This window comes from Pseudomassariella vexata (genome assembly GCF_002105095.1).
Source record: "Pseudomassariella vexata strain CBS 129021 chromosome Unknown BCR38scaffold_15, whole genome shotgun sequence".
In the NCBI taxonomy this organism is placed as follows: domain Eukaryota; kingdom Fungi; phylum Ascomycota; class Sordariomycetes; order Amphisphaeriales; family Pseudomassariaceae; genus Pseudomassariella; species Pseudomassariella vexata.
Genome location: NW_024467970.1, coordinates 596,636 through 612,810, shown reverse-complemented (window position 1 = coordinate 612,810; position 16,175 = coordinate 596,636). Strand labels below are relative to the sequence as shown.

General features: G+C 50.9%; 7 protein-coding genes across 7 annotated transcripts; 5 read left to right on the top strand and 2 right to left on the bottom strand.

Moving 5' to 3' along the window:
• Positions 1-1,608: 1,608 nt before the first annotated feature.
• Positions 1,609-3,770, top strand: BCR38DRAFT_460697 (sulfate permease; the record flags this gene model as incomplete). Its single annotated transcript, XM_040862442.1, has 5 exons — positions 1,609-1,936; positions 1,994-2,116; positions 2,203-2,969; positions 3,031-3,688; positions 3,718-3,770. 5 exons carry the CDS (start codon positions 1,609-1,611, stop codon positions 3,768-3,770), a joined length of 1,929 nt encoding a protein of 642 aa, XP_040711669.1.
• A 1,157-nt stretch (positions 3,771-4,927) lies between these two features.
• Positions 4,928-5,919, top strand: BCR38DRAFT_499732 (ankyrin repeat-containing domain protein; the record flags this gene model as incomplete). Its single annotated transcript, XM_040864800.1, has 1 exon — positions 4,928-5,919. The coding sequence occupies exon 1, from the start codon at positions 5,095-5,097 to the stop codon at positions 5,917-5,919; it is 825 nt and encodes a 274-aa protein (XP_040711668.1). The 5' UTR covers positions 4,928-5,094.
• A 1,079-nt stretch (positions 5,920-6,998) lies between these two features.
• Positions 6,999-8,985, top strand: BCR38DRAFT_70813 (uncharacterized protein). Its single transcript, XM_040865575.1, has 3 exons — positions 6,999-7,309; positions 7,362-7,583; positions 7,794-8,985. Exons 1-3 carry the CDS (start codon positions 7,112-7,114, stop codon positions 8,727-8,729), a joined length of 1,356 nt encoding a protein of 451 aa, XP_040711667.1. The 5' UTR covers positions 6,999-7,111; the 3' UTR covers positions 8,730-8,985.
• Positions 8,986-9,832: 847 nt separating this feature from the next.
• Positions 9,833-12,214, top strand: BCR38DRAFT_489212 (adaptin N terminal region-domain-containing protein; the record flags this gene model as incomplete). Its single annotated transcript, XM_040864371.1, has 5 exons — positions 9,833-10,062; positions 10,165-10,594; positions 10,633-10,801; positions 10,848-11,593; positions 11,642-12,214. The coding sequence occupies 5 exons, from the start codon at positions 9,833-9,835 to the stop codon at positions 12,212-12,214; spliced, it is 2,148 nt and encodes a 715-aa protein (XP_040711666.1).
• A 690-nt stretch (positions 12,215-12,904) lies between these two features.
• Positions 12,905-13,364, bottom strand: BCR38DRAFT_413170 (bola domain-containing protein; the record flags this gene model as incomplete). Its single annotated transcript, XM_040858803.1, has 2 exons — positions 12,905-13,146; positions 13,274-13,364. 2 exons carry the CDS (start codon positions 13,362-13,364, stop codon positions 12,905-12,907), a joined length of 333 nt encoding a protein of 110 aa, XP_040711665.1.
• A 260-nt stretch (positions 13,365-13,624) lies between these two features.
• On the top strand, positions 13,625-14,793 carry BCR38DRAFT_352266 (GTP cyclohydrolase 1 type 2/Nif3; the record flags this gene model as incomplete). The annotated part of the gene is made up of 3 exons (XM_040856694.1): positions 13,625-13,812; positions 13,891-14,066; positions 14,126-14,793. The coding sequence occupies 3 exons, from the start codon at positions 13,625-13,627 to the stop codon at positions 14,791-14,793; spliced, it is 1,032 nt and encodes a 343-aa protein (XP_040711664.1).
• A 180-nt stretch (positions 14,794-14,973) lies between these two features.
• On the bottom strand, positions 14,974-15,917 carry BCR38DRAFT_352637 (Vps51/Vps67-domain-containing protein; the record flags this gene model as incomplete). The annotated part of the gene is made up of 2 exons (XM_040856719.1): positions 14,974-15,381; positions 15,438-15,917. The coding sequence occupies 2 exons, from the start codon at positions 15,915-15,917 to the stop codon at positions 14,974-14,976; spliced, it is 888 nt and encodes a 295-aa protein (XP_040711663.1).
• Between the last annotated feature and the right edge of the window lie 258 nt (positions 15,918-16,175).

Genomic DNA, 16,175 nt, shown 5'->3' with positions numbered 1-16,175 from the left:
ATATCTTTCCAATTGGTGTTCCCATCCGTTCAGGGATCTATGGTCCGATACACATCCTGCGTCGTGTCGCCAAGAAGTCAACAGAGGAATGGCTACCTGACTCAATACACTGGATGGAAAGTGACCATACTATTAAAAAGGTAGCAATCACTCGTGACCCAAGAGACAAGCAAGTCGTTTCATTTCATATGCAAAAACTATCGCCTGGGCTAGAGCTATAGGATCTACCATTCATGAACGGGTGTTATCGTCGACAGTAGGACCTGTCAGCGTGCCTTATCGACGATCCTCCTCCCCTGGGCCGTTAGGAACTCACTTCCTATTGCCAAGATATAGTGTGATTCGCATATTAATAGTTTATCCGAGACGCACACTGCAGACGACTGGCTGCTGATCCTTGTATATCGTTACTGATTCAGTTGCGGTATCCGCTTTTGGACGATCCCCGATAGCGTTATCCCTACTGTTCGATTCCAGCTGGAGTGCATTTCGGACGATGTCAGAAACTAATCTTCTTCCCGCATGGCCATGAAAGCTTAGCTCAGCTGAAATATTATGGCGTAGAATGATCGTCCAGTGAAAGTAAGTGTGGATGGCAAAGGAGGAAAAGGGTTGTCAAAAACTGGGGTTACTTGCACTCAAATGACATGCTGCACAAGAATATTGATTTATAACTCTTTTATTCCTTCATAATAATCTTCGGCGAGATGTGACGAATTGGAAAATACTACCGCCTGCCTGTGCCACGGTGGTCTGCCATGCCGCCCAGAGAATGCCATTGAATACCACCTTGCCCGAGGCAGCCTTGAAATTGCCCGCTTGGATCTACTCCAGGTCCGTTTCAAAGACAACGGTGCGTTACTGTTTCCTCGCGCAGTCGAGTCGTCAACACGGCCTGCGGTGCTGAGTGAGCGCTGAAACGTCGTCCGAAACCCATTCTACAACTCGGCCTCCAACGTTCAGTCGCCGGCAAGGTCCCATACCGAGTTTCGCCCGAGGTTGACTGTTTAACACAAACCAACCCTGCTGTTGCTACGCACAGCTGCAAATGCGAGATGAAGCAGATGATGCTATCATGAATATCAACAACATGCACTTCACCAGCTTGAACAACGAGCCGCAATCACCTTCCTATAGGCCGTGCCAAGTGATAGTCATCGCTACTCTAGGGCTGGAAATATCAGGACCCGTGCCAAACACATATTGTCTCGCCAATCAATGTCCCCTATAGGTTTCCCGTTGACTGAACCAGAAGTAACTAACTAGAGGCTGTAATAAAGTTTTGGATTTCTGTATAGAAAACTTAGACCTGATGGCGAGCAGTTGAACCACCGGGTTCAGTCTTGTTCCGAGGATGGTGAAGTTCTGACGAGTTCTATTTGTCGAATGTAGCGAAACTAAGTATGACTGGAGATAGGATGATGTGGATGGAAGTATAAGTTAAGATGATTTACATAAGAACAGAATTATCATCTACTAAATCCAAGTCCAGAAAGTTTTATCATTATTCTTCTAAACACATATGCCATTCAATATACGAAGATTTGGATAGTTAACGTCTTCCCTTTTCGAGACTCACAGAAGAAAGCCCGTGTGTACGCCACTACTATGGGACTCTTCAACGCCAATCGCATCAGGCATGGGCTCGAGACGGACGAGACTCTGTCTACGGTCCGGCGCATGATCGCCTATTACCCCGCCAAGCTGCCGTCGTCTGCTGCGCAATATGCCATTTCCATGGTCCCCATTGTCCAGTGGCTCCCGCGTTACAATGTCAAATGGCTCATCTCGGACTTTATTTCCGGGTTGACCATTGCGGTCATGCTGATTCCTCAGGCTCTGGCGTATGCCAAAATCGCAACGATCCCGGGCGAGTTCGGTTTGTATTCGAGCTGGCTTCCTGCGGCTGTTTATGTATTCATGGGCACATCTAAAGGTAATTTCTGATGAAATTAATTGGACTCACTTGAGCTGGCTAAATAGTGCATACTAGACTTGTCGACTGGACCGACTTCGATTATGGGCTTGCTCACAGCGGAAGTCATTGCTGAACTCACTGTGGAGGGTTACAAACCCGAAGCTATTTCATCAGCTATTGCCATGATGGTTGGAGTGTGTAAGTAATCTTCTTCAACTCTAAGAAATTCACAATGGAATTTGTACTTCACACAATACGGACAATTGGTGACAACCCTAATTCAGATGCGTTGATGCTCGGCTTGTTCAGACTCGGTTTTGTCCTCAATTTCGTCTCCAGCCCCGTGCTCTCCGGCTTCATCTCAGCAGCCGCCCTGAACATCCTCCTCGGCCAAGTCGGGTCCCTAGTTGGACTCGATGTTGGTACTGGTCCCGCAGCAGTCATCCACGACGTCCTCACCCAGATCCCACAGATGGAGCCCCTCACAGTAGCCATCGGATTCGGAGGCATCTTCTTTTTGTGCGCACTGGAATGGTCCGGCAAGAAATGGGGCAAACGAGTCCCCGTCCTCAAGTTCTTGTCCAGCAGCCGTGCCGTCCTGGCCTTGGTCATTTTCACTACCATCAGCTTCGTGGTGAACCGTAACCTCGAGGACCCTGTCTGGGCGCTTAGCAAGGTTAAGGCCTACGGCATCATCCCGCCACGAACCCCTGACACGGAATTGCTCATGAAGGTGGCGGGCAAGAGTATTACCCCTGTCCTTGCATCTTCGCTAGAACATCTCTCTCTTGGTAAGGCGTTTGGGAGGAAGAATAACTACGTCATTGACCAGAGTCAGGAGCTGGTCTATCTTGGAGTGATCAACTCGTGTAATAGCTTCTTTGGTGCTATGTCGGTGGGCGGCGCCATGTCGAGAACGGCAGTCAACTCGGAATGTGGTGTCAGGAGCCCGCTGGGAGGAGCCGTCACGGCTGGATTCATCCTGTTGACCATTTACAAGCTGGCTGGTGTGTTGTTCTGGATTCCGAAGGCTACCCTCTCGGCCATTATTGTAAGTACTAGGTGCCCAGTCCAAGAAGTTTCCGGGGGACCGAGAGCCAACAATGTACCAGATCATGGCAGTAATCCACCTCGTCGGCCCCGTTTCAATATTCACCCGCTTTTGGCACATCTCCTTCGCCGACTTCACCGCCTCCATGCTTGCCTTCTGGATCACCCTTTTCGCCGGCACCGAAACCGGCATCGCCGTCGCCGTCCTCTACAGCATCGGCTATACTCTGGTCCGCTTGACATTTTCCAAGACTTTTCTAACCTCCCGCTCCGCTACGAAGGAATACTCCGTGGGCTCGTCCATCCCACACGCTGGTGCCGTACCGGATAATGTGGTGGTTGTCCATTTTGCAGACGCCGTCTTCTTTCCCAATGCCGAGCGCGTCAAGACCCAGGCCCTCGAATCCATCCAGGCCCGCCACCTGCCCCAGAACCCCGCGGACAAGGATGCCGACGACCGATCGTGGAGCGTCGCTGCCGAGAAGCGGCTCGAGTTCCTGAGGAAGATGGATCACATTACTCCTACTGCTGAGGCGTTGCGAGTCATCGTCCTTGATTTCACTCGTGTCCCATTTCTAGATGTTACTGGTGTGAAGGCACTGCAGGAGTTCAGGGTTGAGATTGAGAAATATCTCGGCTGTGCCGTTGAGCTTCGTTTGGTAGGCATGTCGAAGGAGTTGCGGAGGAAGTTGGAGAGGGCGAAGTGGCCCGTGGTTGATAGTGGGATTCGGTATGATGAACCGTCTAAGGTGGTGGTGACATACGAGACACTGGAGCAGGCGATTTGGGACCCGCGCGATGATATGGAGATTGAGAATGTCAGGGAGACGGTTTGCGAGCAAAAGAGACACATTCCTGCCCCTTGATTTGTAACATTATTTGGGACGCGGGGACGATCGCGGGAATATGGTCCGCTACTTAGCCTGTTTCCTTGGTCTACCGTATCCAACTCGATCAATAACTCATTGGTCGTGTTTAGTTATAATATATGTTTGAGGAATGTTTCTTAGCTATAGAGCTAATTCCATACATTTAATCCTACTTCATGCGAATGGAGAGGCGAGGCTGTTAGAGAGCAGGAGAGAGAGGAATGCAAATAGGAGGCCCAGGGAAATGGGAGCCCCATGGGGCTGGGAAAGCCAACTGCATATCTGTAGAGACAGATTGTCGTGTGTTTGTAGGGATACAGTGAATTTGAATACGACTTGGGAATGATCTAAACAGAGGGTAGAAAAGTGTGAGAAACATGCCTATTATATATAGTGGTTAAGTCGTACCTACCGACTACATGTCACGAATAATAGAATCTTCATTATAAGAACTTGCGAGGACGGCTAGTCTATTATTGTATAAGCCAAACTTGCTGAGCAGATTGATTTAGATATTGGATCAAGCGAGCCGAGCGAGCAAGCTGTGACAGTGCTGTTAAGATAAACCTCCAAACGGGGCGGCACCATAAGACGTGTGCATGATGCCAGTGAGCAGGCTGTGCTGACCATATAGTAAGGCTCACGGAGTAGAAGTTCCGTCACTATACTGTCGAAATTAGTTGGGACTTGGCCAGAATTGCGTCCCTGGAAGGGATTTGTATTTTAGACCACTCGGCTAGTCTAAACGCACGAGCATAGTTGATTGTAGAAGCAACCGCCGCACGGCATACTATTGGTGTAGACCCCCGTCAATCGTAGGACAAGTGAAGAAATACCCTTATCCTGTCAAACGGGCTGAAAATCCGTTTGGCTTGAATAATTCGAGTTGGGCCATTTAGGCAGGTTAAAGATGGCCGGGAAACCAGGACCTTAGGGAAGCTCTCGTTGGGGCTAAATCGTGAATAGTATCCAATAGAACAATTCGTCCAAGCATGCAGTTGGTGGCGCAGACTTTCATGTCATCTTGACTAGTCCCATCATAATGGCATCCATACCCCACTTCATGATATATTCATGCTGTTCTGGGTGACTAAGCTGTGCCCTCAGGCTCTTTTTCATCTTGTGTACTGCCAATCCCCCGTAACCTGGAAGCTGTTTTGCCGCTGTTACTTGCCTTGTGTTGTTGGCCATTTCACATATCCAGCAAGAGACCACCTACACGTTCAGTAAACACATTGATATCACACGCATGACATCATGAACGCAGAAGAACGCAAAGCCGAGTTAGGCGAAGACCTTGTCGAAGCGTGTCATCAAAATCAGCGACAGACAGTGGAAATTTTGGTAGACCAACGCCTAGGTTCAGCGTCAGATCCACAGAAGTTCCTGTCTTATCTCTTGACCGAAGCGGTCGGCTGTAATGCACTCGACGTCGTCGCCTTCTGTCTTGAGCGTGGCACCACTGTTACCATTCCCGTCATGGCCCAAATCGCCGGTGGAAGTTCTGCAGGCTACTCTTTCCCCAGTCACCGCGCGCTCGTCGAGGCCAAAGCCGTTGATATCAATCACTATATACCGTGGTTCGGCGATGTGCTTGGCCTGGCGGCGCAGGACAACAACCTAGAATGGGCCCGGTTTTGCCTCGAACACGGCGCCGATCCGAATATGAACAAGATCGACGAGTACAAACATGTGCTTGCTGCCGTGGCAGAGGAGGGCCATGTGCAGATGGCCGAATTGCTTCTGCAATACGGCGCGAAACTAGAGGGGAGTGGTGCTATCGCCGCTGCGGGAGAGACAGGGCGTAAGGAGATGGTGCGGTTCTTGCTTGAGAAAGGGGCCAGTGTGAACGAGCTTTCGGTGGAATTCGAACAGGAAGAGGGCCACGAGGAGGAGGTTGGAAGTGCACTGCACAAAGCTATTCGAAATGGGCACGTGGAGACTGCTCTGTTTTTAGTCTGTGAAGGCGGCTCTGATCTAGAACTCAAGGACGGACACGGAATGACTGCCAAGGCGCTTGCTGAGAAAGGCCGTTACACGGAATTGCTTGAGCGGATGCGACGCAGGGAGGTGAGGGGTTGACACGACTTGAATGCCGCATCTAACAGAGTTCCTGTCATTTTTCTTGGGAAGCATTGGCCTTACAATGATAGTCAAGTATGTTGAGAATCACACATGGGATTCCAAATTCGGCAGTCTACGTTTATTTTTCATTCCTACCTGGACATTCTGGAAGAGGGAATTGAGGGAGGCCACTCGTAACCTTGGATATACCAGATGGTGTATTGCTGTCTTCGAGGCCAAGGAGCAAAAGGGTTGGTCACAGGCGCCAAGGCCGTCGACTTTGTCATGAAGTCCTTTTCCGTGGCGTTCAACATATACGGACTTACGACAATAGCCGCAAGTCACCTCCTAGTATGAAAACCTGAGACATGCCTTAGGTTGGAGGCGAAGCGGCATCTTGATGCACTGATAAGGGTACTACATCAGGTAGTCTTTGACGACAGGGATTATAGGAGTGCATCAATAGAGACAAACAGTCATGACAATTTCGCGGCTTTTTGTTATCATGAAAGATGCTAATAGTTATTACAACTTGACCTTTGTTGCACCGGGTAATGTACGTCTGGCTTAAGTCTTCGTATAGACATTTCACTTGTCAGAAATGAGTAAGATGCCCAAGAAAGGTAAAGACCGTATACCGTGGACTGTTTGCAGAACGATAGAAATGGTTGCCTGAAGCCCAGAATCATATTTTAAACCCATTTTTAGATGTATTTCTGTTTCCAAGATGTAGGCAACTGTTAACAACTTGAGGAAGATCTTCAGGTTTCAAGGTTTGCATTCTATCATGATGATCGATGGAATTACGGTGGAAAGAACAGGAATAGTCCACTCATCCAGCACCTATTTCACACTGAGATTTGCAGAAAAGCACCAGGTCAGGAATGAAAAAAAGCTGGGTATATGTGAGCTGTTGCGACCACTGCACACTTGCATCATTCCAAGCACCTGACCTATGCAGGCATTTACTTTACTTTAAGTTCTTACCTAGGACGCGGGCACTAGTCCAAAAGAGGCACGTAGCAACTCGTGCGTGTGCTTTGTCTCTCCTGTGGTCTTGGCTGGATTCGTCAAACGGCCCACTATTATCCCAGCAACAGCAACTCCACCATCTTCCCCACGCGACGGAGTACTGCCCGATCTACGAACGCGCTCCATTGCGCACCACCTTAACGCGACAATCCGGCACTTCCGTGTCATCATTACGGATATGGCACCCTCCCAGAAGACGCTTGAGAAAGCGTTGGCCGACGCTGTGCGTGCCGTCTTGAATAGCGAAAATGAACGCGACCAGCTGACAGTCAACTTTGTCCGGAATCGTGTAGAGCAAGAGTTCGGATTGGAGGATAAATTCTTCGCGCAAGGTGACTGGAAGGCGCGCAGCAAGGATATCATCAAGCAGGCTGCCGTAGGCCGGCCCAGCACCTAAGAATGCCTCGCGCCTCACTAACAATTGCCAGGATGAGGCAACCGCCGAACCGGAGCCATCGTCAGAGCCGAAGGATGAGATCACGGTCGATACCAAGAATGGTGTCAAGCGCCAGTCGACTGAAGAACCAAGTCCACCACCGAAGCGCGTGAAGAGGGTTACGGCGCCAAAACGTTCCAAGAAGCAGGAGTCCGAATCAGAGCTCAGTCAGCTGGATGATTCTGAGGAAGAAAAGCCGAAGAAGACGAAGCGAGCTGCACCAAAGAAGAAGAAGCAGGAATCCGAGTCCGAACTCAGCGACGTGGTGGAATCGGAAGAAGAGAAGCCGAAGAAGAAAACCAAGAAGGCAGCGCCAAAGAGGGAAGAATCCGAATCGGAATTGAGCGACCTTGGATCCTCGGAAGACGGCAAACCAGGGGAGAAGGGGAATGGCGCCGTTAAGAAGCAAGACTCGGATTCGGAGCTAAGTGACCTGGGTTCATCAGAAGAAGATACCAAGAAAAAGCAGAAGAAGCAGCCAAAGGCAAAGCAGCCCAAGAAAGCTGCACCGCGCGGCAAGTCTAAGAAAACCGTGATTTCGGATGAGGACGAAGCAAAGATCAAACCAGATGACTCCGCAGATCGGAAGCGAAAGCTCCCTGCACCGAGCAAGAAACCAATGGCAAAACGGGCGAAGATTGAGTCCGACAATGATGAAGTCGATGAGAAGATGCCCATTAAGGATGATTCTGAGGCAGAGGCCAAAGTCAAGACATCAGCCAATCCAGCGAAGGAGTCCACGAGTAAGCAGGAAGATTCTGATGAGGAAAAGAAAGTCGATGTCGAAAACGAAAGCAAAGCCGCTGCCGTTGTTGATGATAGTTCTGAGCTGTCCTCTGTGATCGACGATGAGCCTCCTCCTCCAAAGAAGAGAGGCAAAGCCAAGGAAAGCAAGGGACCGGCCAAAGTGAAGGCATCATCGAGCAAACCAGCACCGAAAGAACTAGACGGCGACGAAGTCGAGATCAAGAAACTACAAGGACAGCTGCTCAAGTGCGGAGTGCGGAAGATATGGGCGTTTGAGCTTAAGGATTATGGTAGTGATAGCGGAGGCAAGATCAAACATCTCAAGAAAATGCTTAAGGAGATCGGCATGGATGGGCGCTTTTCCGAGGCCAAGGCGAAGGAGATCAAAGAAAGGAGAGAACTGATGGCCGACTTGGAAGCTGTGCAGGAGATGAACAAGAATTGGGGGGTTGGTGGACACAATGGTCGAGCTTCCAGAAGCAAAGCTAAGGCTGCGCAGAGGGAGTCATCGGAGGAAGTAGAGACCGAGGAAGAGGCAGTGGATGCGAAACCTCGCGTTTCCAAGAGAATGGCCGATTTGGCTTTCCTTGGCGACGAGAGCGAGTCTGAGTAGCCCAAATCTCTTGTTGGTCTCCACGACTTGCACCTCATTAATTAATTGAGGTTCACAGAATGAGGAGTGATCCGAGCATGTACATCAAATTGCAAGCGACAAATGCTGTGCCTGGTTGTATTTTGGGGGTGGGTCTATCTGCTGGCATTGAGTCTCTGGGCTATGAGACTGAAGACGGCTACTGAACCCATGAATAACACTCCATTATAAAACTGCAACGTGTCAATCCTTTGGGCTGGAAAGATCTCATTTGATCATGGACCTACAGCTCTCCGTGACACAGCTCGTTCCTCATCATCAGTCCTTGCCTCGATGAAGAGGCGTCGGAGGTTGGGGAAGCTCGCCTGCAGTGGTCAAGTTAGTGTTTTCAACAGGAATGAGATTTGGAAGGAATGGTTTGGGCTTGAAGTGACATTTCTCATGTTGGCTTTCATACACCCGCCACACTTGAACTTAGCAAACATACCATGTACGCACGAACCTGGATGATCCAGCTTCTGAAATGTAGGTAGATGACCTTGGCCGCTGATGTTGTTGATGCGGACGAGCTGGGTAGGCTCTATATCGCCATCAGCGCGGATTACTCTTCGTTTGATCAGTATTTGAGATTGTTAGTAGGAGACGACCTCTGTAGTGGCGAATGGATGCCGTTCTGTAATTGTTCTGGAAACCGGAGCTTGGGCAGATGACCCATCAGCCCCATGAGCAGCTGTGGCTGCGACTTTTAGCGGCGTCGTTGTTAACCAAGTGACCGATTGTCAAGCGGAAACTTCCAGTGCCGCCCAAGGCTGAAAGGTCAAGATAGCGCAGGGGCAGCTTTGGAATTAACACATCGCATCTTCTTGGCAGCCTCTAAGCTCCAGGTGCAATTGACACGAAAGATACTCGAAAGCCGATTCTGACTCTATTACCGACGAACCTACGATAACCCTGAGGAAACGGATGTACTCACGATAGCCCTGAAAGGGCCCCTTCCTCTAAACCTCCAATTAACCACCTTGACCGCTGTGCCGGCCCCTCCTCGAACTTGAGCTGCAACCTGTCAACGGTTACCCCTCCACAACTACACCTCGAACTCGAGTTATAATCCAACGTCGAAAGCAATGGCGGTGAATCGCATTCGTGGGGCCTTTGCCGTGCCTCGAAAGGGCGAAACATTCGAGCTGCGAGCTGGCCTGGTCTCGCAATATGCCTACGAACGGAAGGAGGCTATCCAAAAGACGATTATGGCGATGACGCTGGGCAAGGACGTGTCGGCGCTGTTTCCAGATGTTCTGAAGAATATCGCAACAGGAGACTTGGACCAGAAGAAGCTTGTCTATTTATATCTGATGTAGGTGGTCATTTGCCTTGAATACTTCTCTGGAAGCTGGCTCTAGCCGTCAAAGTACCAATTGTGTTCGCTCCCACGTTCAAAAGCTCATGGAAAGCTTAGGAACTACGCGAAATCACACCCCGACCTATGTATATTGGCCGTCAACACGTTTGTCCAAGATGCGGAGGACCCGAACCCCCTGATTCGGGCCTTGGCCATACGGACTATGGGCTGCATTCGGGTCGACAAGATGGTAGACTATATGGAGGAACCACTGAGGAAGACGTTGAGGGACGAGTCACCATACGTACGGAAAACCGCTGCCATTTGCGTAGCAAAGCTCTTCGACCTGAACCCGACCATGTGTATCGAGAACGGCTTCCTGGAGACGTTGCAGGAGCTGATTGGGGACCCGAATCCCATGGTTGTCGCAAACTCGGTAACGGCCCTCGGTGAGATCACCGAGACTGCGCCCGAGACAAGCGCCTTGATCATCACCCCGGTGACACTGAAGAAGCTCCTCATGGCGCTCAACGAATGCACCGAATGGGTCGAGTGACCATATTGTCAACGCTCACAGCCTACCAGCCGCAAACTACACAAGAGTCGGAGCATATATGCGAAAGGGTTGCGCCTCAGTTCCAGCACGTAAACCCAAGCGTGGTGTTAGCCGCCGTCAAGGTCGTCTTCATCCACATGAAACTGATCAATGCCGACCTGGTGCGACAGTACTTGAAGAAAATGGCACCCCCCTTAGGTTGGTCTTTCACATCTATGTGTCGTTCATGTGCTTACCTATACAGTTACCCTGATCGCATCCGCCCCTGAAGTTCAATATGTGGCTTTGCGGAATATCGATCTCCTGCTGCAAGCCAAGCCAGACATCCTCAGCAAGGAGCTGAGGGTTTTCTTCTGCAAATACAATGACCCGCCCTACGTCAAGCTTCAGAAACTCGAGATTATGGTGAGGATAGCGAACGAAAAGAACTATGAGCAACTTCTGGCCGAGCTGAAGGAGTACGCACTGGAAGTTGACATGGACTTTGTGCGAAGATCAGTGAAGGCGATCGGTCAAGTCGCCATTAAGATCGAGGGCGCAAGCGAGAAATGCGTAAACACCCTACTGGATCTCATCGCCACCAAGGTCAATTACGTCGTGCAGGAGGTTATCGTGGTCATCAAGGACATCCTGCGGAAATATCCCGGCTATGAAGGCGTCATTCCGACACTTTGCAAATATATCGAGGAACTTGACGAGCCAGAGGCGCGAGGGTCATTGATATGGATTGTCGGCGAGTACGCTGAGAAGATCAGCAATGCGGACGAAATTTTGGCCAGTTTCGTGGAAGGATTTATGGAGGAGTTTACACAAACACAACTTCAGATCTTGACAGCCGTTGTGAAGCTGTTCTTGAAGAACCCGAGCAACAACCAGGGGCTGGTGCAGACTGTCCTGCAACAGGCGACGACAGATAACGACAACCCCGATATTCGTGATAGGGCATACGTCTACTGGCGTCTCCTTTCCGGTGACTTGGACATTGCCAAGGTATGTCTATTCACCTTGGTGAAATTTGCATCCACTAACCCAAGCTAGAATATCGTGCTCTCCCAAAAGCCCGCGATCTCCACCACAGTGACATGCCTTCCCTCAGCCCTTCTCGAACAGCTGCTCACCGAGCTATCAACCCTTGCTTCGGTCTACCACAAACTACCAGAGTCTTTTGTTGGCAAGGGCAGATATGGAGCAGATGCTATACAACGCGCCGCTATTGAGGAACAGCGCGAAAACGCCTCCGAGAATCCTATCGCCGCAGGTGCCGTAGCCGCCGCGGCCAACGGCACAGGTGCCCAGGGGAATATCGAGAATCTCCTAGATATCGACTTTGATGGTGGAGCGCCGGCAAGTTTGGAACAAGCCAGTTCTATGGCCACACCAGACCGGGTGGCCAGCCCCGCCGGCCCACAGCAGTCGGGTGGAATGGCGGATATGATGGGATTGTTCGATGCACCAGCGCAACCGAGCAGTAGCAGTAATGACATGATGAATGGATTCGCAGGACTGGACCTAAGTGGGAGCAGTGCACCGCCCCCGGCTTCACAGCAATTGGGCCACGTAGAGCACAAGAACGAGGCGAGTGGAAATGATGATTTGTTGGGTCTTTTCTAGAGGGTGGTGGGCTTGTGTTGAAGTTTGGGCAACTTGCGAGCTGTGAAATAAGAGACATAGCGTAGTTAGATGATAAGGAATGCCCTGACAGATGGCTACATTCAATCATGTGTGACTGCGTTGTTCACTGTGTGTTGTGAATCTCAAGTCCAAGCCAGGATTACGCATTTCCGCAGCACTTAACTCGAAGGCTGAGGGTTTCGAAACAAGTCGTCGGCTATCGTATTCAAGAAGACTCTCGAGGACCATTCACTGCCTGTTGGAGCCGGGGCAAGAGTTTGTGTAGTGCGTTGCTCTACACCAGCCATGACTTTGATTATTCTACTTCTCTGTGAACCAATGCTTCCGGCATAGAGTCTGGTGATCCAATGTGTGTTGGGAGCAAGCAGAAGTCCTCCAAGGTTGTATACTTCTTTTCGGACCAGCGTGGCTCCCAGCGTCCAGCACAGCTCTCTGCTATACGCAGCGTCCAAATGTCCCGAGCCCAATCCAATCCTGAATGCGAAACGCGGCTCACAGCCTCATCCTTTCGCCTGCATCTCGTTTATCTTCCCCGGATATAGGTATCAGCCTGTCCATTATAATGTTCCCACCGGGCACCAAGATGCGACCCGCGACATTCTGCTGGAGACTCTTCCCGACCTAGTCTTCCTCGGTGGTATCCAAGCTTTTTCATTTCCTCATACTCAATCATGCATCCGTACCCTCCACCTTCCCCCTAACCGTCCCATTCATCGGTGGCTTCGAAACCCCACTGTTCTTAGCGTTGTCCCTTTCCCACTCCTCGGGCGTCTGGCATTTTGCGCTCCAGGCGTGGATCGCTGCGATTTCGTCCTTGAGAGCGGCGTTGACGGCGCGGTGACGCTTCAGCGAGTTGAGGCCCGCAAATTGGGGGGATACGATGAGGGAGGTGAAGGATTGGCCGCAGCCGCCTGTTGGAGAGAGGCCGAAGTTAGTTCCATGCAAGTAGTTGTGGTTGGGTTGGGTTGCAATTTGTAATGATGCACCCGCAGGGACGGGTACGGAGAAGGGGATTGAGAAGGATAAAGAAGAACCCACCAGACATATCAGTGACCTCTACATGAGTCGCTTTTAATCGCTCTGTTAGGGCGTTCTTGAGCGACGACTCTGTAATTCCGGAGTCTGCCATGGCGTTGCTTCTAGTGCTAATCGGGGGCTTGAAGGTAGGATGCGAATTCGGCTGATGATGAAATACCCCTCCAAAGGATAAGTGTTAATTTGGGGAATGTTTATTCATTGATAAGGACAAATACGTGGGGCTGAAGCTCGCATCCCAGTGCTTTCAAACAACGATACTGCACAGTTCTAGCCAATTGACGAATTGAGAGTGTTCATGTTCCATTGGAATATATCTCAGCTGCTTCTCTCCTGCATCACTATAGTTGAGTGATGTCCTTGCGTTACTACCGCAATCTCATTACAGCTAGTCAACGTGCATGCCGGCTCGCCTCTTCACAAAGGCCTCTCTTCTCATCAATCCCAATTCACTGCATCTTACCCCGGTTACAGCCAAGAGCAATAAGTACCATGACGACTTCTTCGTTCGCAGACACGGTGGTTTCCGCCATGAGAACTCTGTGAGTTAACTATCTGACATGAGAGCTAGTCTTTCACAAACTTTTGGTCAAGCACGTTTAGTTGCTAACCATGACCAGATTCCCTGAAGTACTTGCAGACAAAGCTTGGGATAACACTGGATTGTTGCTTGGACAGGCTCAACTCTCGGCCACCAAGGATGACACGCCTGGAACAGTGCTACTCACCAATGACCTCACTGCAGCTGTGGTAGATGAAGCCATTCGCGAGAAGGCCAGCATAATTGTTAGCTACCGTAAGCTAGTCTATGGAGCTACCCTCCCCTGTACCCATGCACATATTGATCACATACAGACCCGGTCATCTTCAGAGCCCTCAAGTCATTGACGGCTCAGGATCCTATGCAAGCACAACTTCTTCGCCTAATAGCTTCGGGCATTGCTGTTTACTGCCCCCACACAGCCGTCGATGCTGCCAATGGCGGACTGAACGACTGGCTCTGCGATATCCTAGTCGGAGACCAGCCCGATCTCGTAGCAGGACGTAGCGTCATCGAACCCATTACCCGCACATTGCCGTCAGAGCTTCAGGGCCTTGGCTATGGCCGCAAAGTCCAGCTCAACAAGCCCACAAGCCTGGCGGTTTTGCTCAAAAACCTATCCGCGGGACTTGGAAACCAGCGTTATATGTCTGTTGCGGTGCCTCAAGATTCCGTCGCCGATGTGAACAGAACCCAGAGCATCTCCAGTGTAGCAGTATGTGCTGGCTCCGGAGCGGATATGCTCAAGGATAGTGATGCTCAACTGCTCGTGACTGGTGAAATGAGCCACCATTACGCCCTCCGACACGTGCAGCTTGGACAGACTGTGGTGACAGTTTTCCACAGTAACTCGGAGAGGCAGTATTTGACCCAACGAATGAAGCCGATGCTCGAGAAGGCGCTCGGATCAAGCGGAAAGGTGATTGTCAGCACCACAGACCGAGATCCATTTGAGGTCATCGATGTATCCAAGCTAGCATAGAAACAACGAGGCCACATGTAGGTATTCCGGTAGTATGGTGGGATGCCGCGGTATATGCCTTCGGTCGCGTATCATGGCTCAGGATGGATGAAAATCAGTGAGGAAAGGAATCTCCCCTCCTGTAGATACTTCCAGAGGATTAGCCATAGAATACTGCAAGGGGAGGGCCAGGTTGTCGAATCAGTCTTCATCGTCTTTGGCTGCTCGCCAGTCGGATTGGCTTGGGTCCCCCCTCACTGCAGCATCGCCATCTTCAATACAAGCCTCCACGTCTCCACCCCCCACACCTTGTTCTTTCCACATCTCGAGAAGCTTTCGGGGTGTCTTCCATGCCTGTTTGGCATCCTCTAACCGTCCTTCACTGACAAGGGCTCGTATCCGGTCGGGTGTTTCCAAGACCTTAATTGCCAGCTGTTTCGTCCGTAGCCTTCGCTGTTTCGCCTCGTCTGCCCCCTTGCTTGATTCATTTGGTTCAGGTACAGATTTCCGTAGTTCCTCCCGTATGGCCGAGGCTTGCGAGTAGATCTGAGCAATTGCCGGGTCTAACGTAGACGCCATTGGGTTCAGTGGATCCATATTTGCTCGCATCTGCTTTCAGTCAGCCTTTCCATTCTGCCAATCCGACACTCAACTGCGACACCCACCTTCCGTATCGTCTCAGTGGCTGCGATCAGCTTGCTGTAATTATCATAAACCAATGCCTTCTTCTCCGCATCCAATGCTCGAATCTCCCCCAATATCCTGGTGTATAGCCGTAGTAGCTCCTCCATCCCCTTTTCAGCAAGCGCCTTCTTCACATATGCCTCGGGCTCGAACCCTTCCTTGTCCATCTCGCTGGGTGGCACCTCGGACGCTTCATGGTGTTCGCCCGGCGGGTCTGTGACCTCGACCGACGGGGGGTTGGCCGTATTCGCGCCTTTCCGGAGGTTGTAGTACTCGCGCAGGGCGGCGCGGTTGCGCTTAGAGACTGACTGGGAGGCGCCGGAGACATTGGGGTTGGGAGAGCCCGAGGCGGAACGTGGTACGTCGAGGGAAGGTCGGGCTGAGGACGTGGGCGTGGTTATGTTCTGGGATGAGGGAATGCGCCGTGATAACGCGTCCCGCGGGGAGGCTATTGTTGACATTTTGGGTCAGACCTTGGTTTGGACGTCCTGAGAGGAGACCAAGGGTTTGTGGCAAGGATTGAGAGCCTCTTGGGAGAATATAGGAAAGATTGTGAAACTCCCCCCAGCTGTGACATACGTTGAAGTTCAGGACCCGGTATGCCATACAGGGGGCTGCAGGAGGATCGTCATCTGGAGTTAGTGGTTAGTGGGTCCAGCCACTGTGGCGCGAGCGCAACAGCAGTTGCAGTCAACAGCAAGAGCTACAACAACTTTGAC

What these genes read in the sequence shown, in the direction of transcription:
- BCR38DRAFT_70813 (XM_040865575.1), top strand. Translation starts at nt 7,112, where the DNA reads ATGGCACCCTCCCAGAAGACGCTTGAGAAAGCGTTGGCCGACGCTGTG. An exon ending in ATATCATCAAGCAGGCTGCC is followed by an intron (nt 7,310 to 7,361) that starts GTAGGCCGGCCC and finishes AACAATTGCCAG; the next exon opens with GATGAGGCAACCGCCGAACC. An exon ending in AGCCGAAGAAGACGAAGCGA is followed by an intron (nt 7,584 to 7,793) that starts GCTGCACCAAAG and finishes TCGGATTCGGAG; the next exon opens with CTAAGTGACCTGGGTTCATC.